This window comes from Rhodamnia argentea, chromosome 3, assembly GCF_020921035.1.
Source record: "Rhodamnia argentea isolate NSW1041297 chromosome 3, ASM2092103v1, whole genome shotgun sequence".
Lineage (NCBI taxonomy): Eukaryota > Viridiplantae > Streptophyta > Magnoliopsida > Myrtales > Myrtaceae > Rhodamnia > Rhodamnia argentea.
In genome coordinates this window covers 14758095-14784128 of record NC_063152.1, presented here as the reverse complement: position 1 = coordinate 14784128, position 26034 = coordinate 14758095, and the positions used below count along the sequence as shown (strand labels likewise).

The following is a 26034-nucleotide window of genomic DNA, read 5'->3' as shown; positions in this document are numbered from 1 at the left end:
CAGCATAAGAAATACTCCTATACGTAGACGCGCGAGCAAGAGGGCCAAGGGCAACAAGATTCCCTTTTGCTAGAAGTAGGGCGAGATCGTAATAGTCCTTGGACACTTTGAGTGTTGGACTAAAAAATAGATATTTCGACAGCCAAAAAAGAAGGAAGGTTGTTCGTTCCTCGAAGGAAACATCCCCGGACGTTTTACTATAGGTATCGATGAACTTCCCATAAGCAAGAGAATCGTCAGAAATGGGGCAATCCTTAGTTTTTCCTAGATTCTTGACCGAGGCCCCATAAGGAGAGAGACCAGCTATGGCGAAAGCATCTAGAAGGGTTACTGACATGGGACCCCACGGGAAGAAAAAACAATTAGTGGAGGAGGACCAAAAGCTTGTAACGGACCCCAGTAGACCTCTATTCAAATCATGGGACAATATGCTGACCTCAATTGTTGTCCCGATCGTGTTTTTTTCCCCGAGGCCAACCGTTGGGACATCCTCCCGAAGCCTTTGGAACCGGGTATAAGCCATGTTGTCAAATGACGGGAAACTCCTAAATCGCTGAGCCGGCATGGACCAAATTTCCTTTCGTGAAGAAGCTTGAATGGGAAGCTGCTCGTCGGCCCGCACTGGAAAGCAAGACCGAAGAGATGATGGAATGTGGTGGTGATCATGGAGACCGGGTCCGAGAATGAAAACGGCGTGCTCTCGTTGAGTGTTCAATAACTTGAGGAAACAGTGATCAGCGTCATCACTATTGATGATCCCATCGAAGCGGGCGATGAGCTGGTGAGGAAGGAACTCAGGGGTTTCGATCGCCATGAAAGCTTGGAATGCTCGGAAGAAGGGGTTTAGGGTTTAAGGAAAAACGTTGAGGAAGAAAGACGACAATTGGGAGCTTTTTCAAGATCCTTAAAAGCGAAGACGAAAAAGGCCAGTGCACGGCAAGAAGTCGAAAGGTTGCGTTTTGGGAAAAGAGATCAAAGGGAAAGCGTAATCATCATTTGTACAACTGGAGATCACTAAACCAGAGGAAGATATTTTAAAAGAGGTAAATCTTCGATTTACATCTTTTAAGGGGGCATATGTTGACACTTAAAATAATCCAAGGGAGACTCGTGACAAGCACGTGAGGAAGCAATAATCGGCTACAAGAAGGGACACCGAAGCGGGGAACGTATCAATCAGAAAGGTGCCACGTGTCGGGATAAATTCTGGCGCCACTTCCTTCTAGAACAAGAAAAGCGCGCGGAGGGAGGCCATGATCGAAGCGGTTGGCGGTAATCCCCACGAGGTAAAAAGAAAAGGCGCAAAGACCGGGAAACCGTCATCCACGTGGCTTATGGAAAAGAGCAAAGCGTGGGGCCAAAGGAAGAAACCGCTCGGCGGTTACCAAAGAGCTTGCCTATAAATACCTCGCAATAGCAAGATACACACACACACAACAAATCCAAAACACTTGCATTTTCAAAACTAGCTCTTAGCTCTTAACCTTTAGCCTAGCCTAGCTGTAGTTTTCAGATCCCCGTCGTCGATTCAATTCCGACGAGTATCATATCCAGAGTTAGGTGTCGTCGATTAGATTCCGGCGTGCCCGCTCATTAGGTCGATCTGCCGTCGATTAAATTCGGTGTTGCACCATTCACCCATCTTGTCCATGCACCGTCGATTCAATTCCGGCATTGTGTCCTACAATTCCCCGTCTTGTGCTGTTGATTAAATTCCAGCATTGTGTCCTATATCATCTCCCGATCCCGTCGATTCAATTCCAGGGTCACGTCGACGGTTGTCACATATTGTTACTATTGCATATTGGGCCGTCGAAGTTGTCGAAAGCCTGTTTGTAACGCGCCCTTTTGTGTAAATCTACTGCATTTGACACTCTCTGTCCAAAACTCACCCAGAACTCCTTTTCGGAAAACGAACGGATTAAGTTCGATAAAAGATTCCCGCGTAAGTAACCTTCTTTGGGCCAAAAGTCAATTTGGGCCTAGAACCCATAACCAGCAAAGCCCCGTCGAAGGATTTCAACGCGCAACAGGTGGTGATTTTTTCAAAATAAAGCAAGACAGGAAGGCCAGGCTCCAGGTCGTTGCTGATGTTTGGAGTAACACCGCCACAGTGCAGCAGGGAGTGTGGCAACCTGTGGGGTCGGATCACGGCCGGAGTGACAACAGCAAAGGCTTCGGGGAAGCGACGAGGTGGGGAAGTGATGCAACAACGTCAACAGGACTGATGCAGCGTCAGTGATGATCACAGAGCAGTGAGGGAGTGGCCGGTGTCGTGGAGGATCTCGGCCAAGGATGAATTTGGCGGAGAACCTTCTCTCGTGGCCCCTCGCTCTTTCTTCTGCCGATCATACATTTCTGAATTGTAATTGCCGACAGAAAATAGAAGTCCTCATCCATTGTGTGCGTGAAGGTCCTTTACATAGGGGACAGCTAGGTTTTGTTTTAAAGAAAAGAATATGAACTATTATGGGCCCAATGTACTGCCGATTCCCCATGTGTTCTTAGTTTCTCATGTCTATGACGGTCAAAATCCTATGCTAATGTGGGCTTGATCCAATTATTCAATTAAGCTCAGAACCTTAAGTCTTTTCACCACTAGTCCGATTAAAATGTAAATAAACGTTATGCAGAAAACTCTACGAAAATGATTCAATATTTTTAGTTAGGTGTCGCGATGGGTCCCTAATTTTTTAATGCATTAAATGATCAAAAAGGGGAGCCAAAATTCAAGTGTCAACATGTTCATACTCTACGTGAAGTCTCCTCAAACTCATAAAGTTTCATCAAAATGTGAATCTACTCGGACTTAGACTATGAGAAAGTATCAGATGCAATGTTTAGATTCAGACGCAAATCATTTTTGCAATGGCTAGTAGTTTCGCTTGGATTTCTTTCTTAGTATAGATAAGTTTTCTTCCATAAATAAAGAACTCTACTTATGAAAATCTAAATGTAGATTGTATGGATGGCTGAATCCATGGAGATTTTGATTTTATCCCTTAACGGCTACTCAATCTTCTTTATACTATATTGTCCAACGAGATGATTAGAGAGTGATCTTTGAAGAATGTCCAATAGGTAGATTGGAAGTAGAAGAGTATAAAAGGAGACCAAGCTGGTGAAGAGGGTAAGAGAGATCAATAGTCATAAATTCCATAGTTCAAAGAGAGCTTTAATTCTTACACAATTGTCTCCGTGAGCTTCAAAATTGCAATCCTTGAGAGGTATTGAAAGGTTGATCGTGTGAAATAGAGTGATCTCTATATGAAAAGAATCACTCATTGTAATTTCTTATTGATTCACTAGTGAAATCCTGCATGTAGGCGGTCTGTGATGAGAGTGGACGTAGGCTTGCAATAAGCCGAACCACTATAACATCTATGTGCAATTCTCTCTATCCCTTAACTCATTATTATCTCTATTGGTATCTTCTAGACAAGTGAATTTGATTATAGCAATGTTTTTCTTCGGACTACGATTTCACATGACATTAATCTTGATTGTTTTAATTCCACTTTAATTTGTCAAAATTTTTCAAAATCACCTATTACCCCCTCTATTTGATAGTGCTAGCAACAACAATATTGTCTTGAGTAGATTTTAAAATTACGATTTTGTAATCAACTCCATGTTTTATCAGATATATTGGGGGATACATATTCTTTGATATTAGGTTTGTGTTGCTCGTAGATGGATAGCCGTGTCATTGACCCTATTTTTATAGGATTTGGGCTGTGCTAGTGGAGGTAGAGGACAGTCAGTCAATATATAGTGACTTCGGCCGAAATGAGTGCCTACTCCATTCCTCGAGCCTATTCGAGAGATAAATTATACTTGAAGTCTCATACAAAGGTTGGATTATGATGGAGTCAAGACTCTTTTACAAATCTTTTATGAAGCAGCTCAAAACAGAACGCATGAACGTTAAGATAATGCAAATTAACAATGAACAATTGTAATCTACTCTTTTTCCATCCAACTGTTTTCTAGCCTTCCCGATCCGACTAATACAGATGTCTTCAATTAGTCTGTTGGAAATCTTGTGGTCGAGCATGGAGCCATTTGAGAGTCGGTTGATCTGTCAAATGAGTAGGTCAGGTCTAGTTTGGGTCGGGTCATAAATGGTTTGACCCAAACTGACCCATTAACCCATTTATAACCTATTTATGCATAGTGCAAATTTCTTGACCCTTACTCAACCCAACCCATACATGACCTAACCCGTATTAGTAAAAAGGATCCATATTTAATTCAATCTAAGAAAAGTTATTTCTTACAAATTTATTAAAAATTTTGTTTTACTAAATCATTGGACAATTTTAACATTTTCAATATTATTTGTTTATAATTTAAAAAAATATGATTTTTTATTTCTTTTAAAAATCTGATTTTTTTATTTTTTATATCAACAAATTTTTATATCTTTTAAAAAATATGATTTTTAATTTAAAATTTTTCTTTATTTTCTTCTAAGCATCTAAAATTCAGAGTTTCCTGAACCAAAAAATAGTGGTCACTTCTTTGCCGATATTTTACTAAAACTTGCTCTTCTCGTTGCACCGTATCGAGGATTCACCTATATGGAAGATCGATACTACCAAACTTAAGTACTGAGTGTGTTTAGCATCTTTACGCTTTGAAGCAGTGCCGCATCTGCACGAAGAACTGCTTGTGATCGTGATCGATGGAGATGACGAGCCGGTAGAGGAGAAGCCTCTGCTCCTATGCCTCGAGCTCGCTCGGGCCGACCTCCTTCGACCCGCCGCCGGGGACCTTGAAGATGCTGTGATGGACACAGGCGTAGGTGGGGAGCCGCTTGAGGGCGGTCCACCAGAGTGCCTCCTCCTCGTCGCCGTCCCCAACGTAGGAGACGGAGCAAGTGAAGACGTTTTCCTCCAAGTTCCACATTCAGGCGGTTCGCAGGATTTGGAAGGAGCAACGAACGCCCGGAGATTGCATAATAAAAAGACTCGATGTAGTAACACTTACGCGGTCATCCTTCTCTCAATGGGTTGTCTTAAGGGCAGGGCGCCGGCTTCGTAAAAAAAAAAAAAAGAAGTAAAAGAAAGCAATAAAGTAAAAAGGAAAGTAAAAGAAAGAAAGAAAAAGTAAGAAGATGACTAGCCATCTTCACCGATTATCATCACCAATCCTCCTCCAGAAAATTCCTGCAGGAAAGCATGGTCAATCTCTACAAAACAACAAAGTCATTGAAACTAACACGTAAATTCTGCAAACATCTGCTGTTTTTTTAAAGGCCAGTCCGCAACCTCGACAAGAGAAATGCAAATTGAATAATTAGAACAAATAAAGGGAAGAAAACGCACTGAGGAACTAACAAACTATGAATAAGAGCGAGGCATAATGCTCGGCCGCCCAAAAAGGGGAAAGAAACGGCAGTACCGCCTGTCTCCTAGCGAGAAGGAGCGAAGGGGGAAGGGTAGACGACTTTAAGTGGATTGTAAATGGGTTCACAATAGATCCATTTATAACTCACTCATTTCGGCTTCTTAAATGACTTGAGTTGTCTTATATGCTGGCCTATTACGTTTGTTATGACCCATTTAAATACTTGCGGATTCTTAAATGAGTTTTGGATCCATTTTGACAAGTGCAGTGTTTATGTCGAAATCAGAATTTGCCCATACAACCTATTCTTCATATAGCAGCAACCAGTCATGTTTTTTTTTTAATATACAAAAAGAAAGACAAGAACTCATAAAACTCATTAATTGGAATGCCACTCCGGAAGCGAGGAGCCAATGAAGTAAATGTCAACTGAGTTTGTGTCTGACAATTGACAGCAATGTAGCAAGTGGGGCTTGAATATATGTTGATGATAGGGGTGAATGGTTTCAAGGTGGGGAGGTTCCAGATCTCGAACCTTGAACCTAATTTGTCGAGATCGATTATTAGTTTTTGAAACTTGAGACCTATTTTATACCTTGGAACCCACCTTGTAACCGATTCTGTCAGTCTGGTCCAATTCTAGAGTCTACTCGAGAATCTACTAATTTTTTTTTCATTTTATTTATTTCTTGAGGACAAATTTCAATAAAAGGAAAAAAGCTATCAAAAATCCTAAATTATGCCTATTATGACACATTTACCCCAAACTTTTTTGTGTAACACAAAAACTCCAAACTTGTTCCCATGGACACATTTATCCTAAATTTTTTCTTGTAATACCAAAAACCCTAAATTTGTATTTGTGTGATACATTTACCTAAAAATTTGGGGTAAATATGTCACATGCCTATCAGTTTAGAGTTTATGGTGCCAAAAAAAAAAAATTTAATGCGGGGCAAAAGTATCACACAAGTATAAATTTGAGGTTTAAAATCTTGGGGTAAATGTGTCTTACGGGTATAATTTTGGGGTGTTTTTGTTGTTACAAAAAAAATAACTTGAGATAAATGTGTCTCACAGGTATAAGTTTAGGATTTTTGATGTCATAAAAAAAAATTTAGAGTAGATATATCATACTGGGCATAATTTAAGATTTTCGGTGATTTACTCCCTTAGTAAAACATCCCCTAATTTATAACCTGAGGACTAGTTCTCAATTTTTGAAATTTGGAATCTGGCCCTAGAGGCTGGAATATACCCTGCAGACCTTGTTGGAACGGACCAGAAGTGGCCAGGTAGGGTCGGTCCCCTCTAGTTCTAAGGTCTGCTCTGGACCATTGCTCGCCCCTAGCTGACAACACGGATTGGCACGTTATGTTGTTGGGTTAAAGAAAAGATGCTTCATATTGAATAAAAGAAGAGAATAGACAGGTGGCTCAAGATCAAAGAAGGATGGTTCCGCCCGATACCTAACATCTCTGACCATGAAACCTACGATACTGGTGCACATGGTGCCACCACATATCTCAAAGCACTTTTAATTCTACAATGACAAGAAAGTAATCAATTAACCGATTGATTGGTGTTCGGTCCACCAATTTGCCATATAGCCTCGGTGAAGTATTTTCTCTAATGAGATGAGAAACTTTATTGTCCAATATTTGAAAAAGAAAAGAGGACTAAAGAGATGGAAGCTATTTCACTGAAGGCCAATCAACCAATCAACCAATCAACCAGTTGGAAAATGGGCCTCCAATGAGGACTGTTGAGATCATGGTCATAAAAATTTGTATCCTATTGACCGACGACATCGGTTTATTTTTCACGGTGCCGAAGCACCCCGGCCCTCCTCCGCCAGGGAAGTCGAGCACGGCAGACCCCACCACGTCCTTCTCTTCATTTCCCTCAACCCTTCCATCTGCTTTTCCCACGAAAGGAGAAAGTCATGCCTCAGGGCATAAAGAATATACTGAGAAGATCCAATGGGGAACAAAATCTCGTTGGTTGCGAAGGCCATTTCCTGGAAGCTACAGCCAAATATTTTATTGGAGTAGCTAAACTTTTTCTAATGATTCCATCTAAGAAAATGAAAAACGAAGGATTAAAAATCACTTCCTTTTATTAGAATTGAGTATCCACGCCTTTCCTTTTAAAACGTTTAACAAAAGATCTTTTCTTTTTATGAGAATTCAATATCGGCGGCCATGTTGAAGCTAGAGCTAAAGTCAATGGTGTAGAAATAAAAGCAAAGTACGAAAACCCCACTATAAAAGAGAGGGGAGGGGGGGAAGGAAAAGCAGAGAAAACCGCATGCCCCTTGTCATTTTGCTACTGGCATCGCACATTGGATGCGATGGGGAATCTGAAAGGCTCTCTTTCCCCGATGTCTCGATCGGAACGCTGGCCACTAATGAGGGCCGTATGAGACTATTGGTCATAAAAAAATCTTATCTTGTGTCAAATTCATTAACAATTTAATTAACAATAAATTCAACATAAAAGAAAGATTTGTGTCCACCAGATCTCTAACCAACGAAGAGAAGTTTCGCGCACACTTTCGAGCGCTTGACGCGCACGATATTTATTATGAAAAGACCTAGTAATATTCTTCGTTGACCCAAATGAAAGAAAGCACTGCATCCGGTATAAAAGGATTCGACGAGAAGATCAAATGCTGAACAAACTACCTAAACCCAATCTTCAGATATCTCATTGCTCATTGTTAATAACCTCCCCTGTTTCCTGATTCAAATGGCTGCTGCTTCTTCTTCTTCTTCTTCCCAGACCAGAAACAGTAGCCAAGTCTTTCTGAGTTTCAGAGGCACTGACGTCAGCAACAACTTCCTCAGTCATCTCTACACAGCTCTTGACCGGTCAGGAGCATACACTTACATTGACAGCGAAGAACTGAGGATGGGAGAGGAGATATCATCCACGCTTATGAACGCAATCGAGGAGTCGCGAATTGCGATTGTTGTTTTCTCTAAAGACTATGCTTTCTCGACATGGTGTTTGGAAGAGGTGGCGAAAATCATGGAGTGCAGGGTCAAGAATGATCTGATTGTGTTTCCGGTGTTTTACAAGGTGGAACCCAGAGAAGTGAGAACACCGAGAGACGAGCAGAGTTATGCAAAAGCTATGGCTGAGCATGAGGAGAAGTTGGGGAAGGATTCAGAGAAAGTGAAGAGATGGAAGAAAGCTCTTTTCGATGCTGCTAGCTTGTCTGGGCGGGAGTTTACCGTGAAGGAAAATGTGTACGTGACAACTCCTCTACTGCAATTCAATTAGTCTAAATCTTTTCCTACTTAATTTTCTCTAATCTTTGGGATCATCGCAAGCACACTCTCATCAGACACTCAGACAGCACCGTCACACGGCACACGAAATAGAGCACCATGTCTTTCCTGATTCTTGACATGCCGCTGCCCGAGTGCTCACGTCCCCACAGTGCCCCAGCTGCATCACCTCAGACCCTGCCCGTCTTTCTGTGTCAAGCGGCTTTAGGCAAAGAATCAAGGTTCGCCTTCCCAGATCTGGGGTGTCGAGCGCAGATCGGCCGTCGCTAGCCTCGGGCGGTGGTCGCCTGAGGCTCCTACGACGGCTGAGACTTTTCTCTGTTCACAGAGGGACAAAAAGAGAGAGAGAGAGAGAGAGAGAGGGGACAGGCGACGATGAGGTGAGGGTACGTCACGGTGGTGGGATGTGACGGCGGGCGGAATGCGATGATGACGGCCGTGGGCCAGTGGCAAAGGCGGAGGGGAGCAGACCCAGAGGGGGAGGAGAAAATAATGCGTAGTCCTGGCACCATCATTCCTTTCATCAATCGCCACGTGTCCACGGTGGAGCCCACTTTTTAACTTTACTCTCTTCCCTCCGTCACTCTTTCTTCTCCGTTATTATCTCTGTCCTCTCCGTTACTCTTTCCACATTTTCCTTTGCTGCAGTCTCTCGTTCGCTCCTCTGTTTTGCTAAGGTTTCCAGAATTTCTGATTAGGGCCAAGCATCAACCCTCTCTCTCTCTTTTTTCCATCCCTCGAGTTCTTTCAAACCTGCATTTTCTTCTTCTTTGCTGGCCACCAACACTCCCTCTCCATTAGCCAAAAACTTTTCCAGATTTGCTAACTACCGAGCCAAGCCCTATCCCTCTCCCTCTCCCTCTCAATCTCTTCTCGGTTTTAATCCCACTGATGGGGCCATTTTCCAGATTTCTCTGATCTGAAGCGGCTCTCTCTATTGCTTACCTTCATCTTCATTTCCAGACACTCTCCTAGATTTCCTGCATCGTCAATCTCTATCGAGATCCCTCTCAGATCTTCGATATTTTTCCCTGCATCTTTGTTCCCTCTTCCTGGATTCTCGGTTGGGACCTTGGGAGACAGAGAGACTCCAGCAGAGGAAAAAGTGCAGAGAGACAATATAAACGGAGAAAAACGGAGAGGAGAGAGCCGCGAAGGAGAGTGTGTTAAAAAGGCTCCGTCGTGGACACGTGGCATGATTGTGTCGCATGACACATATTTGATCAATTAGAATTATTTTACTGATTTATGATAAATTTTGAAATACATATTCTTGAAAAATATCCGTTTGTTAAAATAAAAAAAAAAAAAAAGAGGACTCATGATTTTAAAATTACCAACTTAATTTGAAAAAATTATTTATGTTGATTCTAAATTCGAACAAGTAGATGAAAATAAAATAGCTTCAGATAATTTTTAACTAAATAAACTATTTTGAGTATAACTTGACAAATATCCATTCAGTTTAATGATAAAGTGCGAGAAATATAGTCTTCGTGTTTTGTTGCTTTGTTAACCTGGCTATAGTCTCTTCCCATTCACGGCTTTCCTCACACCTGCTCTGCAGACCAAAGCTGTCTTTACTAAAACCTTTGGAGAACAGATAGATCAAATTCCTCTACCATGTCTACGGTGCATTTTATAATTTTTAGCTCGATTGCCGAGATTTTTTTATAGAACAATTTAATATCAAACCCGCATTCATTTAACAACTCAAAAATTGTATCCTCTTCTTTCATTGACAGGCAGATTAACCAATCAATTCGTATCTTATGATTCTTCTTTCTGGAGTTCTTGAGTTTACAGATTTTTGAGATGCAATCTCTTGCCGATTGACTTCTTGTACAATATCCTGTGGTACAATTAAAGGTTCAAAAATCCTAAATCTGCCTGGCAGGCTGCAATCTTTCAAGTCTACAGGGTGTAGACAGTTCTTCCAACATAAGGTTATTCTTCCTCCCCTCGATTGGACCTGAGAGGCAGTAATTGCTCCAGATGCTCAAATATATTCCACCATAGTCTAACTCCTAGGACACGTTCATTCTAGGGGATTAACTTCTCGCCTGTCTGTAATTGTGTGCACTTTCTTCAAACAATTATGTTATCCTAGAAAACTTCCTAAGGGGCACCATATGATCACACGAGTTCATCATGAATAATTGTTCACTCCACTGATTTGAACCTTGTTCGTTTGTCTCATATTCCCAGAAAACTTCACAGAAAAATTCGACCTCAGAGTCCAAAATTTTTTACTTCCTGTTGATCTATAGGTCTGAGCAGGTTCATCCTCATCCTCGACAAGTACTCTATGAAGTTTCTCTTCCCACTGATACTTTTGTGGACAAGCATGAGCCTCGTGGGCTTTTAATCCACAAATCAAACGACAATTATAACAAGTCGAGGGTTTACAATGGGGTTCTCTTCCATGTGTCCTTTTAAAGGCCTCAATTCTCTCTACGGTTAGTCCCTTTTTTTTTTTGGTCAACCTTGATGACTATTCAGATTCATAAGGCCTCAAGTTTTTCCCTCGCCACACTTTCCTATCCGTCTGTGTTTGATGATCTTGGGCCTCTTTTATCCCAAAAATTAGCTCAAAAAATAAGGTTTCCCTCACACTCATAAACCCACTGCTCCCTTTCACACATCGGCCTTAGGCCGGATCCGCAATAATCCGTATCTCTCCATGTGATTGTTGGGTCCAGACTTGTTGGTAACCCGAGCTACGATACCGGTTGTTAGGAGTGCAAAATCAATGAGTTATGGGCTAATTAGGATATATTAACTGCTTAATACCACTTCAATTCTCTAATGTGTGTTTCTCTAACACAACTCACACGTGCATCCTAACAATCTCCCCCTCGCGTGTGAACTCAATGTTAAGTTTGCTCCCATTAATTTGGTATCCTTATGCACCAATAAGAATTTGCAAAACATTTGAAGCTATAAGAGTGGCTTCACATACTTCATTAGTCGGACGTAGACAATATCCTCCTGCATTTGCTATCATAAAAATTAATGAGACCCATTCATCTATCCTTTCAAACACGTTTTTCACAACCAAAATTAGAAGAAGGCACCAAGAACTAACTATAGGCCTTCACGGATTATCCTTTGAAATTTTTTTTTATTTTATTTTATGTGGATAATCAGGCTTATGTAAAGTCCTTTTCGCTGTTCAAGGCTCATCAAATAATCTATCATGAATATGTATTGGAGCTTCTTCGGCCAATCCTAAAGATTGCTAAGATCTTGGACGAACTTACTGGTATGATTACCATTAACGCTCCGTTTGTTTCGAGAAAAATGTAAAAGTCATATTTCAGGAAAATAACAATATTTTATGGTTTGAGACCTACAAATGAACTGGAGAATATTCCCATCGTTTCATATAGAATTAATTTTCCTAAGAACATTACAAAATCGATTTTTAAATAGCTTTATTTTTTTTTGTATAGAAATATTTTTATTTTTATTTTATTTTTTCTTTCTTTCTCTATTGGGGCCGATGACCAACCACGGTGGCTTGCTTAAGGCCGGCGAGGCTCGAGCCTCACCCGCGGTGAGGTCGAGCTCACCCCGAGGCCACGAGCGAGGCGTTGGAGAGGTGAGCTCGCTTGAGGCCGGCGAGGTGAGCTTGCTCGCTCGCTCAAGGTCGGTGAGCTTGACCTCGCCGGCCTTGCCCGAGTAGCTATAGCCAACGATTGTAGAGAAAGAAAAAAGAACAGAAAAAAATATACAATAGAAATAAAATTTTAAAAAAACCAATTTTTTATAATAATTAAAAAAAGGAATGAGAGGGAAAGATCGGGGAAAACATTTTCCTCTTTTGAAAATGAGAAAAATATATTCCCCACTTTTGAATATGTTTTTCAATAAATGAAAAATGTTTTCCTTGACTAGCTTATTTTCCATGTACCGGATGCAGAAAATCCGGAAAGCATTTTCTTAAAAGTTGTTTTTCGCGAAAAAAACGAAGCCTAAGATTTGTCGCTCATTTTGCAAGATCTAAAAATGAATGGTGTTACCTTCTCTTGCTACATGTTTTGGACTTCATGGACTTGATTTGAAGCTGGTCCCTCATGCTTCTCAAAATTCCTCTCCTTACCAATTGCATCAAGCCTTTCATTGACTGAATAGGACACCTCTCTTGCAAGAACATTTCTCCCTTCTTTTGTATCCAAGGTCATTTTATTGAGCGAAAAATTTTGTCGGGAGAGTATTTACTTCACCATATAACCATCATACATGGGAGAAGATAAATTGGGTATTGTAGCGATCTTTTTGTTGGGAGCATGTAGTAAAATCTGATACATTCACTTAGGGAGATCATCAAGAGGGAGTTCAAGTTTGAATTGATTAACATTTTCAATTAGACCTACATTCATTTAAAAGTTTATTCCAATGAGTTATGGGCCAATTAGGATAATATTAACTACTTTACACTCTATCAATTTTCTATGTGGGACTTCTCTAACACAACTCACACATGCATGTTAACAATTTTTCCCTTATGTGTAAGCTCAATGCTCCCCCTTAATTATGGTATCCTTCTACACCAACATTATCTCAACTTGAGGATACTCAATGCCCACCCTCATTCCTAGTCTCTTTCCTCTAGACCGAATTATGAAGGCTGCCATTAGGCACGCCACCTAGAATCCGGGTTGGTAACTAGATTCATCCTTTGATATATTTGCTAAAGGTCCCACTAATCAATCATCAACTCTAATGCCATTTGTTGTAAGCATGTAGTAGAAGTCCAATACCTTCATCCAGGAAGATCGCTAAGAAGGAACCCAAGTCCGAACCGGTTAACATATCCAGTTGGACCCACCTTTACTTAAAAGCATAAACCAATGTGTTATGGGCCAACTAAGATATATTAACTGCTCCATATCACATCAATTCTTTAATGTGGGACTTCTCTAACACAACTCGCACATGCATCATAATACTTTTTCATATATTAGAAATTTTTTTTATCTTTTACAGGAGAAAAGAATGAAAAACTAGGTTTTTTTTAATAGAAAATATAGCCCTAATGGCATTCTTGTAAGAACTTGAAGCTGTGAAGAGCAAAAAGGTAATAAGAAAGGTATGTTTCTATGAGGACTAAGGGTGTAAACGACAACTATTCTCTTTCTAGGGCTCTATTTTTGGCTAGAAATAGATTTTTATATTTCTATTCTCTAAATGAGTTTACGAGTAGAGACACGCGCTTGATAACAACACAAAATTTTTGTTTTTGAAAAAGAAATTTGTTTGATAACATCAAAAACTTTCTATGGTTGTCGGCTACTGGGCCTCGTCCGGCGAATGGTGATCGGAGAAGGGCGAACCTGAGTCGTGGACCGGTGACCAACAACATGAACGGTGAATGGCAAACAAGAGCCAGCAACTAGCGGGCAAGACGCAAGAGAGAGGGAGTGAGCAATAAGAAGAATTCTTATTTCCGTTTCTGTTCCACAAACAGAAAAGTAGAAAACTTATACTTCTTATTTTTGTTCCACTATTTCTAGGCACAAACTTTATCCCAAAAATAGAAAAATGAAATTACGGTATCAAACAGATTGCTGTTCCAAACCTATTACTCGAAATAGAAAACTAGAAAAATAAAATTGTTGTCATGCACACCCTAAGATCTTGCCATAATCATCCCAACAGCCAAAGCACTCATTTTATTTGTCCACATTAAAAAGTGAGATTAAAGTTGTCCCAAAGGGTAAAGTACTTGATATGTAACCGATTGGTAGTGTAATCTTAAACTTCACGTTGTTAATTTTAATCACAGGTAATGTTGCGCTAGGAAATATACCAAATAGATGCGTAGGTATTTGGACAATTGAAGGAAAAACAAGACAATTTCAATGAACTTCTAAGTCGATCAATAAAATGCAGATCAACATTTAGTATATCCAATAATTAACTTAAATAATAAAAAATACAGGACAAATTACCATACAACATTTAGAATAACATGAAAAATACAGTCTTGTGCGCGTGTAGACATGGGCATCTTGCTAGTTGAACATATTTGGACATTCATCTCTAAATCTTTTGCGGACTAGCTTCTTACTCAATGATTCCCTCTTGATACTTATTCTTTCCTTTGTATTGCTCTAAAAGTAGTTTCAACTTATTTTCCCTTGTCAGATCTGAAGCAGGGCTTATACAAGAGATCGTAGAAGAGACCATGACTCAACTAGCCCGAACACCACTAGATGTAGCCGAGTTTCCGACTGGGATAGATTCCCGAGCAGAAGAGGTTAAAGCAATATTAAAATTACAGTCCAAGGAGGATGTTCTTATGGTAGGATTATGTGGACAAGGAGGGATAGGGAAGACAACCCTTGCTAAAGCCATCTATAATGCTACTTTTAGAGACTTCCAAGGTTCTTGTTTCTTAGAACGTGTCAGAGAAAATTCCAAAAATTTCAATGGTTTGGTTCATTTGCAAGAACAATTGCTATCGCAGGTATTACTAGGAAAGAATATAGAAAGAGTCTTTGGTGTTGATAGAGGAAGTCAATTGATTCAAGATAGACTATGTAAAAAGAGAGTCCTCGTTATTCTTGATGATGTCGATAATCCGGGCCGATTAAGTGCTTTAGCTCGAAGTCGTGAGTGGTTTGGTAAAGGAAGTAGGATAATTGTTACAACAAGAGATACACATGTGGTAACTTCTCAAGGGGTACCGCATCACACGTATCCTGTTAAAGTTCTCAACGATGATGAAGCTCTTAAACTTTTTAGGAATTATGCTTTTCGAGGAAATCAAGAAACAAAAATAAGCAGCACATCGGTTGATCGGGTTTTGCAGTATGCCCAATGCCTTCCTTTAGCTCTTAAGGTGTTGGGTTCTTTCTTGTGTCCTAGAGGAGAATCTGAATGGAAAGATACCCTCTTACAACTTGCCAAACTTCCTAACAAAGAAATCAGTGAAGTGTTAAAGGTAAGTTATGATGGATTGGATAGCCATGCAAAGGAGATTTTTCTTGACATTGTCTGTTACTTCAAAGGGCGAAGTACAAAGTACATTAAGAAAGTTCTTAATAGTTGTGGCTTTAACCCAACTATCGGGGTACAAATTCTCATTGAGCGCTCCTTGATTAGTGAAGAGGGAGAGACCCTACAAATGCATGACTCAATACAATCAATGGGCATGGAAATTGTACGAGAAGGATGTCATAATGATCCTGGAAAATACAGTAGATTATGGCTTCAGGAGGATGTTTTTGAGGTTATATCAAGAGAAGAGGTAAGACTTCTTCGTGCACAAGAATTAATATTGTATTCTTATCTTCGACTTTGTTTACTATAGTTACAAAGTAACCTAAATATAATGAAATACATATGCAGGGAACAGAGCATGCAGAAGCCATATTTCTAGAGCTACCAGAGCCAGAAGAGGCATATTTTAGCCCTCGAGCTTTCGAGAAAATGAAGAAGTTGTGGTTGCTCGTCCTGGTTAATGTGGATAAAGACAATTCTTTCCCAGATTCCATCCGTCTCCCTAATGCGTTAATGTGGTTTCAATGGCCTAATTGTCCCTTGGTTCCAGAATTCAGCAAGGGTCCAAAGAAGTTAGTTGGACTTGATATGCGGAAGAGCAAGATTAAGGTGCCGGAACAATTTAAGGTGCGCATTCACTTGGTCCTTTTTTCATTACTTACTTATAACTATATCTATTAAATCTGATGATGTTTGTTGTTTTCCTTACAAAAACATCTACAATTACTATATTCTTTATTCCTAGTAGAGCATCAAATGTAAGCTATCACTGGCACATATGAGCAATGCATGTTAAAATCTTTCGGTTGTAAATGCTCGGCCGTCAACTGACAACTTGCTCGTTATATTTGAAAAACATATAGGAAAATTTAGAATCCACGTCTTTTTAACTCCTTAGTTAGTAATAGGTAAATCTCCTTTTCGTGTTAAGTTTCAAGTAATGTACTAGCTCAAAAATTAGAATGTTAATCTGAGATCTAACACATTTGAAGAGAATCTACGACTTTATCAATGTGATTGAGGTTGCTCCATCTCATGTTAGAAGATTAAAAAGAAATGCATCATTTATAATTAAGCACAAAAGAATAATTGGAGAGTGGGATTTACATTCTTACTTTATATTTTCCTTTTTCTATTGATTCAGATTATTTTATGTGCTCGAAGTATTACTTATAATATTCAATAAATATTGCAATTGTATGTCATATCTTTTTTTTAATCAGAGGATAAACCTACATGATGACATTTGGATCAGCTTTAAATAATCTTCTATGCAAGTTCTAGTGAAGAATCTGATTGATGTGGATATTTTTTGGTTATTATTGTCTGCATATATATTATTTCTCTTGCGGAAAGTTCACGTTGATATCAGCATTTAGAATAATATCACAAATATAGTCTTTGATCCGTGCAAAGCACGGACATCTTCTTAGTTTTCTATAAAGTTTAGTAATAACTTAACGGTAAGCTATATAGAAAATACTGGTCAATTATTGAATAGTTGGGTATTTAAAACTATCCAGTAACTATAAGTAATTTCTTTAAAGTGTTGGTAACTTAATGCGTTATTTACTAAACAAGTTTTCAGTCAAAATTTTGTTAGCAATGGAATATGACAGTTACCAACGTCTTTCACCTTTTACCAGCACAGAACAATGTTCCTATTTTAGCTCTATGGAACGGCAAATCGTCCTTATGTAAGTTTTTAGGAAAACTATAAGAACGATATATTTGCTCGTCAACAAATAGAAGTAGTTACTCGTTCATCAATGTTTTGCGATAATGCTTATGAGTTTTGATGTGCGAAAAATTTTGTATATAAATTCCCAGTATATGGACATACCACTAGCTTTTTACTAAAAAGTTGGAGCCAGATTTTGAATTGAATATTTATCTCAATACTTTTTTCTCGCCGAATTGTTTCTTGCAGGACTTTAAAAAATTGAAGTTCATAAACTACAGTGAATGCGAGTCACCGATTCATATGCCGGACCTCAAATGTATTCCAGATCTAGAGGAATTGGATCTCCATGGGTGCAAAAACTTGGAGCATGCCCACGAATCACTTGCAGATCACAACAATTTACAGTTGTTGAATTTAAGTGGGTGCTCTAAACTTCATGATTTCCCCAAAATGCTCCGGTCCAAGAAGCTTCAACTTCTCAATCTTAATCTTTGCTCAAAATTGGAAAGCTTCCCTGAAATTCCAGATAAAATGGAAGGCTTGCGAGGACTTTATTTAATTAAGACTTCAATTGAGAAACTTCCCAAGTCCATAGAAAATCTTGTTTCCTTGGAGGAAATGGATTTAAGGTATTGCACGAAACTGAGAATCCTTCCATCTAGCATTTATAGGTTCCAAAATCTGGAAAGGCTGATACTTGAAGGTTGCTCAGGACTAGTCGAGTTTCCAAAGAATGGGGAGGATCCGAAGGATCCCCATATGAAGACAGGATTTCCTAAGCTATATGTTTTAAACCTTCGTGGATGCAATTTATCAAAAGTAGACTTCTTGGAGAGTTCCTGTTTTCCTGTCTTAAGAGCATTGTATTTGTTGGGAAACAATTTTGCTACCCTTCCTACATGCGGACAACTCCATAATTTGCTGTGGTTGGATGTTTCGCATACCCAACAACTACAAGAGATCCCCAAGATGCCAGGGCAATTGCGTCGTCTATATGCAATTGGTTGCGAATCTCTGAGTAAATTTCCCCCCGACACATTCGAAGTTCAAGGTAATTAATCTTATCTTTCTATAATGAACTGGTCCGTAATGGGTTGCCTTTGACTGATTTGTTCTTGCACTGACCGTTTGCATATTAGGAAAGGCTGAAAATCCTGGATCGATGCGGAAATTAAGAAAAGCAAACATATAGGAAGTGATTCTGCATGTATATGTAGTGGCGGTGGCTATAAGGCAACAAATAGGATATTCTCTCTATTTATAGAGCTCTGTTTCGTTGTGGAACTGTAAAGATCACCCAATGAAAAACTGGAATAATACATGTTCATCCAATGACAAAATCTTCAGTAATACATGTTCATCCAATTACAGTCTAACAGTCTACATCTATGACAGGAATTTCGTCCCAAAACCGATTGCCGAGTTATTCTACCTCGAGGAGAGATGCCAGCATCTTTGCTCCCTGATAAAGAGACGTATCTTCCATGACTTCGGAGGACTTGTACAAGAAGTTCGTAAGATTGGCCTTATTGTGTTGTATGCCAAGTAGAAGGAGGAAAATAAGACGTCAAATTTAAGCTTGAAGCACAAGTTAATGGGGAAACAATGATGCAAGACGATTGCTTTCAGTTCATTCTATTCGGATCATTTGTGGCTTGAGTATATTATCGAACCACAGGACATTATTGGAACTCAAAGTAACTTACCATCTTGTTTTTCCCTTTCTTCATGATTATGTGTGGTTATTTATCCAACTCTAAGTTGGGCGTATGCTTCCTTATTGCATAGGACTGACGACCGAATTTCCTTGTGATGTCTCAATCACATGACATTCTTATTGCATCGAATTATTATTGCAGTCCTCACGAGGCAAATTCATAGCATGTGTTTGGGTTTTATATCTCCTTGTTAATTGAATGATGATCTCATTGACAAATGTCATATTCTGCACAACATGCTTAGTTGCATATCATTTACTGATTTCAGTGGGGTTGGCGTATCCTTGTAATAGCCTTGCGCAGTGAGCACTTTTAAATGAACTGCTGATCAGTTTCATCACAATTGCACCTCCAGGCTAGTTTTTTGTATATATATACATTTTTTTGCGGTGGTCTAGATCTAAAGAAAGAAAGTGATAGCAAATTCTCAACAGTCAAGCTAAATAAATTGCTCTCGCAGGTGATAATAGAAACTTATGAAGAGTTAATGAAGCACAGGAGCATCTCTTTGCCTTTGGCCCCAAGAGTCTGAGAAGTACGTGTCTAATTTTCCATTTCCCAAAAAGGAACAATGTCTTATCAACTTTTTCATAGATGTACCGCTCGAAACCATACCTTAACGGTGACTACTGCGATAAGACTTGTTTCTTGACCAAAAATAGTTGGATAAGTGCAGACGTTTTAATTGCGCAGACAGGTAATAAATGCCTTCCAAATTACAATTGAGCGCCCATTTGTGGTCTTCTCCGCTGGAACTCTTTTACTTCCTTTCTATTAACTTTTCTCGTTTCTTTTTCTTTCTGAAACGGAAACCACCATTGGAGAAAAGCGAAGCTCCAAAGGTGCAATGGTTCCGTTTCTCTACTCTTAGAAATTTTGTCGTTTCGTACACCATTTTTGTTTTGTTTCTGAAGGTAAATCTCCATTACAGGAGAAGCAGAGGTGCGAAGGTTCCGTTCCAGTGGCACTTGGTTTGATCTTCTTCTCCACTCTCACTCTGTTGCGTTTAGAACTTTTTGCCCTTTCATTAACTTTCCCCAGTTTGTTTTTCCGTTTTTGTAATAAAAAATCTCCACAACAGATTTACTCAGCGCCTGGTTGAGTGCGAAAGGTCAAGCGCGCGCAAAATAGAGGTGCTTTTTGGCTCTGCTCGTATTTTGCATTCTCAAAAGTCTCCTTTCGTAAAGAACGTATAGCTAGGAACATTTGTCTCGACTATTGTTTATGGAGCTCGTTAAATCATTCACATTGTCGCAAATTCCCTAAGTCATGGCGGCACAAATCCGAATCCCATCTTCGGTTAAAACTCAGTGTAGTGGCACTCAGCATAGTGGCACGTTGATGGAGCGATTTTAGAAGGTAAACTTACACAAATCAGCTGCTCTTAACAATTATGAGGAATCCAAATGATGCTCGCCAACTGTTTGCGCAAACGTCTACACGTGAAGTAGCTTAGCAATTGTGGTTATTTTTGCAAATGTTATTGCTATGGGAGAAAGGGAAAAAATTTAAAACCCTTGAACTCACGTTGTAGTCGCACTGTGATGATGAATTTCCTTTTTTTTTTTTCCCTTCTGTCTGTCATAAGTGCTGCCAGATGATTGAATAGCTTAAACTGAGATTGAGATTTCAATCTAGAAGAGAACAGTGCTATGAGCGAGCTGCAGATAAGAACTACTGCAAAACAATTGCAGCACCGTTCGTGACCACCGAGAAACTACTAGAGGAAGACGGAGCAAACATGGGCGATGCTTCTCTCTGCAGAAGCCTTATTAGAAGTCTACTTTATCTCACGGCTAGACAACCACAAATCATGTACGTGACCGGTCTACTATCACGCTTCATGTAAAATCCAAGCCAACTCACCAAATAAGAAGTATTCCTTATAATACGAAATAGAGAAAAATGATATCAATAAATCTACAATTTACCATATTCAAAATTGCAAACTTTGCTTTTCTTGCTTTTTATTTGCTTAGTCGGTTGAGCCATAGTCTTGTACTATCTAACAGCATGGTCGACATTTGATTACTTCCTTTTTCGAAGGGCAAACGCCCTTTTATGTTGAGTGACCACAGGACTAAACTAAGCACTTCGTTGCCTTCATTTGGTACCTAATTTTATGCCAAGAGCAACCAATGAAAAATCCATTGCATTTATTGGACAAACTTATCGAATTTGCTAGCTAATTTTCTTTCAATTCACTGATAATAGTTAATATCAAGCTACGCTTCTCACCGGATTCCATTCCAAGTTGAGCGATCTCATAGAAGGAATGGCACATTTTGAAATATCGTTGTCCTTCCGGTTTATCTTCGGAGTCATCATAACTACTCTTCATGGATATATGGTTCCTCCATAGGTCCTCCCCCACCGAATTGCAAAATGTACTTAGAAGGAACAACTTCAGAATGGGCCACCTAGACAAAATCACCTGACCGCAATTTATTTAACCAAATTTTCACATTGAACCAAATTTAGGAAGTTGAGATCCTTGATTAAAGAACAAATATTTAGGTACTTAATTGTAAAGGGAAAATTGTCCAAAAAGTCCTAACCCTTGCACTTTTGCCAATTTAGTCCTAAACCTTTTGACCTTTTGTCAATTGCATCCTATGAAAATCGCTAATGTGGTAGCCTACCGTCCTATATGGCATGGTCAAGACCGACGTAAGTTGAAAATTAGTGTAACTTCCTTTCCTTACTTAGGCTCCATTTGTTTTACGAAAAATGAATGTTTTCAAAATACTTTCCAAAAAAATGATCACTTATATCGCTTACAAATTTAAATGAACAAAAAATATTTTCATTATTTACGCAAATATTTAGATACCAATTGTTGTTGGTAATGAAAATATTTTTTATTGACTAATTATTTCAAGCGATACATCCGATCATTTTTCAAAAAATATTTTCCAAATCAGTCATTTTTTGCGAAACAAACCAAGCGTTAATCCTAGTTTATTTTCTTTTATTCTTTTTTATCCCATTTTAACTATGGTTTCAACCCAAAATGGTCTCACAAATTGTAATTTCATTTGCCCAGTTAGTGATAGTTATGGGAGAGACATGAATTAATTTGTTCAACATATGTTAAAGAATATCACTTTGTATTAACTTTAGTAAAATGATAAATATGATTGATCAACTTTTGAAGCAAAAAAGTGTGAAGGCTATTATACTTGCACCTAGGAAAAATAAAATTAAAAAAAATACCGAAACAACATATCTTTCGAGTAGTCATGGATTGTAATTGGTAATTGGGAAATGCTTTTTGATAGTGCTGTCCGGGATGGTACAATCTTAACCGTAAATCTACACACCATCATCACGTGTTTTGCATAAAACACCCATTAATTGGGATATCGTGTGGTCAGAAATAACCGACAGTATTGTCAGACTGTCAGGTTAGCAACTTCCTTGGTAATTTGTGAAGAGAGATAAAAAAAAAAAAAAGAAACGAGAAAACTCAGTGGTGGAATGCCATTTCCTCGAAGCCATAGAGGAGTATTTTATGTGAACCACAAAGGACCTTATAGTAGTATTCTTCTTTGACCTACTAAGACGAAATCATGCATCTTGGATCTGTAATTCTATGGATGAACAATGAAAGAGTCCACTGCCAGAACTTGGATTATGATTCGTTTTGTTTGTACTTTGGTCTACAGCGATTGTCTTCTTAACGTTGTCAATTACTTATTTTGCGATTATGGTATCAATAGAGAAATGTGCAAATTAGCAAAGTTTATTTTCTCTCTCACATGTTTCAATATCAAAACGTGAAAATCTTTTTTTCATTTTACAACAGATCTCTTGTAAAAAATTTTAATCCTGGAATATGTCTTCCACATAATTTTTATATTTCTGTGTATCGTGTACATCAACAATATCTTTGCATTAAGTATTTCTAACACGGTAATTTACTAAAATAATTCAAATGTCAATTTTGCGCATATACGCAACGTTTGTGCACATGGTACATTCACATTTTTCTCTTCCTACATCTCATATGAGACGAACTTTGTGGTCTTTCAATTTTCTATGCAAGCTCGTCGATCCCACTATGGAATGTGTTGAATGAACAGTGAGTAGAAGGAAGGGGTTTTTGAATTTTTGTGAGGTGAAAAACCACGAGTATGGAGTAAAGAAAACGAGAAACTTGATAATCTAGATTTCCCTTAGCCGAATCACTACCTTGATAGGCCATAGAATACTCTTTGGATGACTCATGAACTCTAGGAATCCACCAAGAAAACGAGAAACTTGATAATCTAGATTTCCCTTAGCCGAATCACTACCTTGATAGGCCATAGAATACTCTTTGGATGACTCATGAACTCTAGGAATCCACCAAAGGGACTGAGAGAGACGAGAAGATACCAAGGGACAACACCCAAGAATGAAACTTCATTTAATAAATCAACTATGTTTGTAAATGAAGGATCCAAAGGGTATCTATAGCAACGAGCCCAGGATACTTTTGAGTAACCTCCAAACACAAGAATAAATAAGATGTCTAAAATATGAAATTCAAATTGGCAACAATATTATCAAATCTCTAATCGAGAGTCAAGCAATCCTAAAAATAGTACAAACAAACTTACATGTCAAGAAAATATATTATATTCCTATTATTCAAAATGCAAAATATGGTAAGGGCCAATCGTTGGCAACAAAATTTAACCAAAAAAAGAGGAAAGAAATAAGTGAATATTCTTATGCCGAAAATCAATCAAGGAAGTCTTTGTATTTTCTCTTGGGGAATGAAAGTTATGAATTTCTTTCGCAAGATGTCTAATAATTGTCCTTGTCGTTCCCAACATAAAAAGATAGCCTTCAATGGTTTGCAAAAGACAAGGGAGAATTCCTCAAAAAAGAAAACTGAAATATGTGAAATTGTAAGAAATCATCTCTAGCTCTCTTAAAATAGAGTGTAGCAAATGAAGGAAATGGAAAAGAAATCATTTTATTCTCAAGAACATTTTATGCAAGTAGCTTTCTTGCCTTTTCCGCAACAAGTCGATGGCAAATGGTGAAGATTTCGACAAAATCTAGGAAAGCCATTAAGAGAAGGGGATTTAGATTGTTACTTTATGCTTTCAAGTGTTTTAGTTATTCATATTATTTTACTTATTTAAAATTGTGATGCCCTGAAAATTCGACGTCAGTAAAATAACTGAATTCAATTTATAGAATAACTATGAATTCCAGTTTGTTGTATAAAATCGGATTTTAAGGAATTAAGTGACGATATTTGGATTTTTCTCGAGACGTCGGTCAAATTAGCTTAAGCTTTGATCGTATAGTCGTCGCGCTTTAGGAATTGAAATTCTCGCGACTAAGCCTAACCTAAAACTGTCCGACCAGTCTAGAAATGTCAAATGGCATTTTGCCCCTAGGGTTTTCATTTACTACGGGACGAAGAATAGTCAATTAGTGGGTCTCAACTAATCAATTCAAACCCCACCTCCCCCTCTCCCACCACCGCCCCCCTCCACCCCACCCCCACCACCTCCCCCCCCCCCCGCGGCCGTGTCAAATTTTCCAACCCACTTTTTCTTTCTTTTCCCTCTCCCCTCATCCCCCTTCTCCCGGACGCCACCGACTCTACCTCTTTCCCCCTATCCTTCTTTCCTTTCTTTCCTTCTTCCTTCTCTGTTTGGTTTCAAGTGACAACAACCCTATCCTCCTCCCCACACCCCCCCTCCTCTCTCTCTCACTTCACCGAACTTCTTCCACCTCCTCCTTGCTTCTGCTTCACCGCACAGCACCACCGCCGACCACCACTCTAGCCCGCCCACTGCTCGGGCCGTCGCTCCGCCTGCTCGCCAGCCACCTCACCGAGCCACCACTAGCCTTCGACCACCATCCACCTCCTCCACCACCGTCCGGCCGTCGCTACTCCACCACTGCAGGTGCGAACCAGCCCGAGAAGCCTCGGCTTCCTCTTTCCCCTGTTCCGCTCGTGCACTTTCCCCCCATCATCGAACAGACCTCCTCCTCCTCTGCTTAACATGTGCCCCGCCACCACCACCACCTCTGCTTCCTCCTCCGCCATCCTTCCACCACCGCTGCACCGCACCGCCACCGTACACCACCATCGGGGCCCCACCAAAGCCGAACCAGCCACCACCCAAAGCCGACCTCTGTTTTTCCACCCCCTGCTCCCACTGCCATTGCAGCTTCGGTTTCTTCTTGCCGTGCCCCGGTTCGTGCAAGCTGTGTCCTGTTTTTGCCCGGACCGTGTCCTAGTTTGCCCCGGGTTGTGCCCATCCGTGTACCGGACAAGTATACCGAGAGCCTGGGCCGTGTACCAAGGAAGTGCGCCGAGAATTTGTGCCGAGTGTCGGGGCCCGTGTGGCGATCGTGCCAGGTCGTGTCCGACCATGTCCGAGAACGCGAGCCCGTGCGGTACTCAAGTAGAAGCTTTTCAAGGCTCGTCGCCGTGCTCACCTTGTGTTATTGATTATGAATCGATCTCTAATCCTTGGTTACGTCGCTAATTACGTTCGGATTAGTTTATTTAAATTATTAGGTTTTTAGGTAGTTCGATTAGAGCCGGTTTAGGTTAGAAATTTGGTTCAGGTTCAATGGCCCTAATTGGTTAAGTTAGTCTAGTTAGCTAGGATTTTGTGATTAATTGGATTAGATTGCTAGATTGAATCATTGTTATTGCTTGACCGCGAGCAAACGATAGGCTAGAGACGATAGGCTAGAGACAAGCGAACGATCGAATTACGAATCGGATTGGTTAATGTTGATTTAATGTATCCATGGGGATTTAAATGCGCATAATTTGACTGAATGTTCGCAATGGGACTAATTGACTTTCGTGATTGAGTGGATTGGTTCTATTAAATTCGATCGTCTACATCGATTGCATGGTTGATTGCCTTGAACGACTTATGGTTGGAGGTTTGAGCACCCTGTTTATAGATGCAAAGTCTGGCGGACAACATGTGCATTCATGTGA

General features: G+C 39.6%; 3 protein-coding genes and 1 long non-coding RNA gene across 4 annotated transcripts in view; all 4 read left to right on the top strand.

The window, feature by feature from the left end:
- LOC115729247 (disease resistance protein RUN1-like) overlaps window positions 1-26034 on the top strand; it is a 1053956-nt gene that overhangs the window by 411695 nt on the left and 616227 nt on the right. The window lies entirely within an intron of this gene.
- The window catches only part of LOC125314488, a 117559-nt gene that overhangs the window by 69327 nt on the left and 22198 nt on the right, over window positions 1-26034 (top strand). The gene's annotated exons all lie outside the window — the stretch shown is intronic.
- On the top strand, window positions 8044-8694 carry LOC115726697 (TMV resistance protein N-like). The gene has a single exon (XM_030656676.2). The coding sequence runs from the start codon at window positions 8104-8106 to the stop codon at window positions 8638-8640; it is 537 nt and encodes a 178-aa protein (XP_030512536.2). The 5' UTR covers window positions 8044-8103; the 3' UTR covers window positions 8641-8694.
- LOC115730399 (disease resistance protein RPP2B-like) lies at window positions 15987-19094 on the top strand. The gene is made up of 3 exons (XM_048276853.1): window positions 15987-16286; window positions 17590-18394; window positions 18739-19094. Exons 1-3 carry the CDS (start codon window positions 16002-16004, stop codon window positions 18807-18809), a joined length of 1161 nt encoding a protein of 386 aa, XP_048132810.1. The 5' UTR covers window positions 15987-16001; the 3' UTR covers window positions 18810-19094.

Bases quoted from the DNA above. Each gene is read 5' to 3' on its own strand.
- LOC115730399 (XM_048276853.1), top strand. From the start codon at position 16,002: ATGCAGGGAACAGAGCATGCAGAAGCCATATTTCTAGAGCTACCAGAG. The intron at 16,287-17,589 runs GTGCGCATTCAC...TGTTTCTTGCAG, and splicing joins AGGTGCCGGAACAATTTAAG to GACTTTAAAAAATTGAAGTT. The intron at 18,395-18,738 runs GTAATTAATCTT...CATCTATGACAG, and splicing joins CGACACATTCGAAGTTCAAG to GAATTTCGTCCCAAAACCGA.
- LOC115726697 (XM_030656676.2), top strand. From the start codon at position 8,104: ATGGCTGCTGCTTCTTCTTCTTCTTCTTCCCAGACCAGAAACAGTAGC.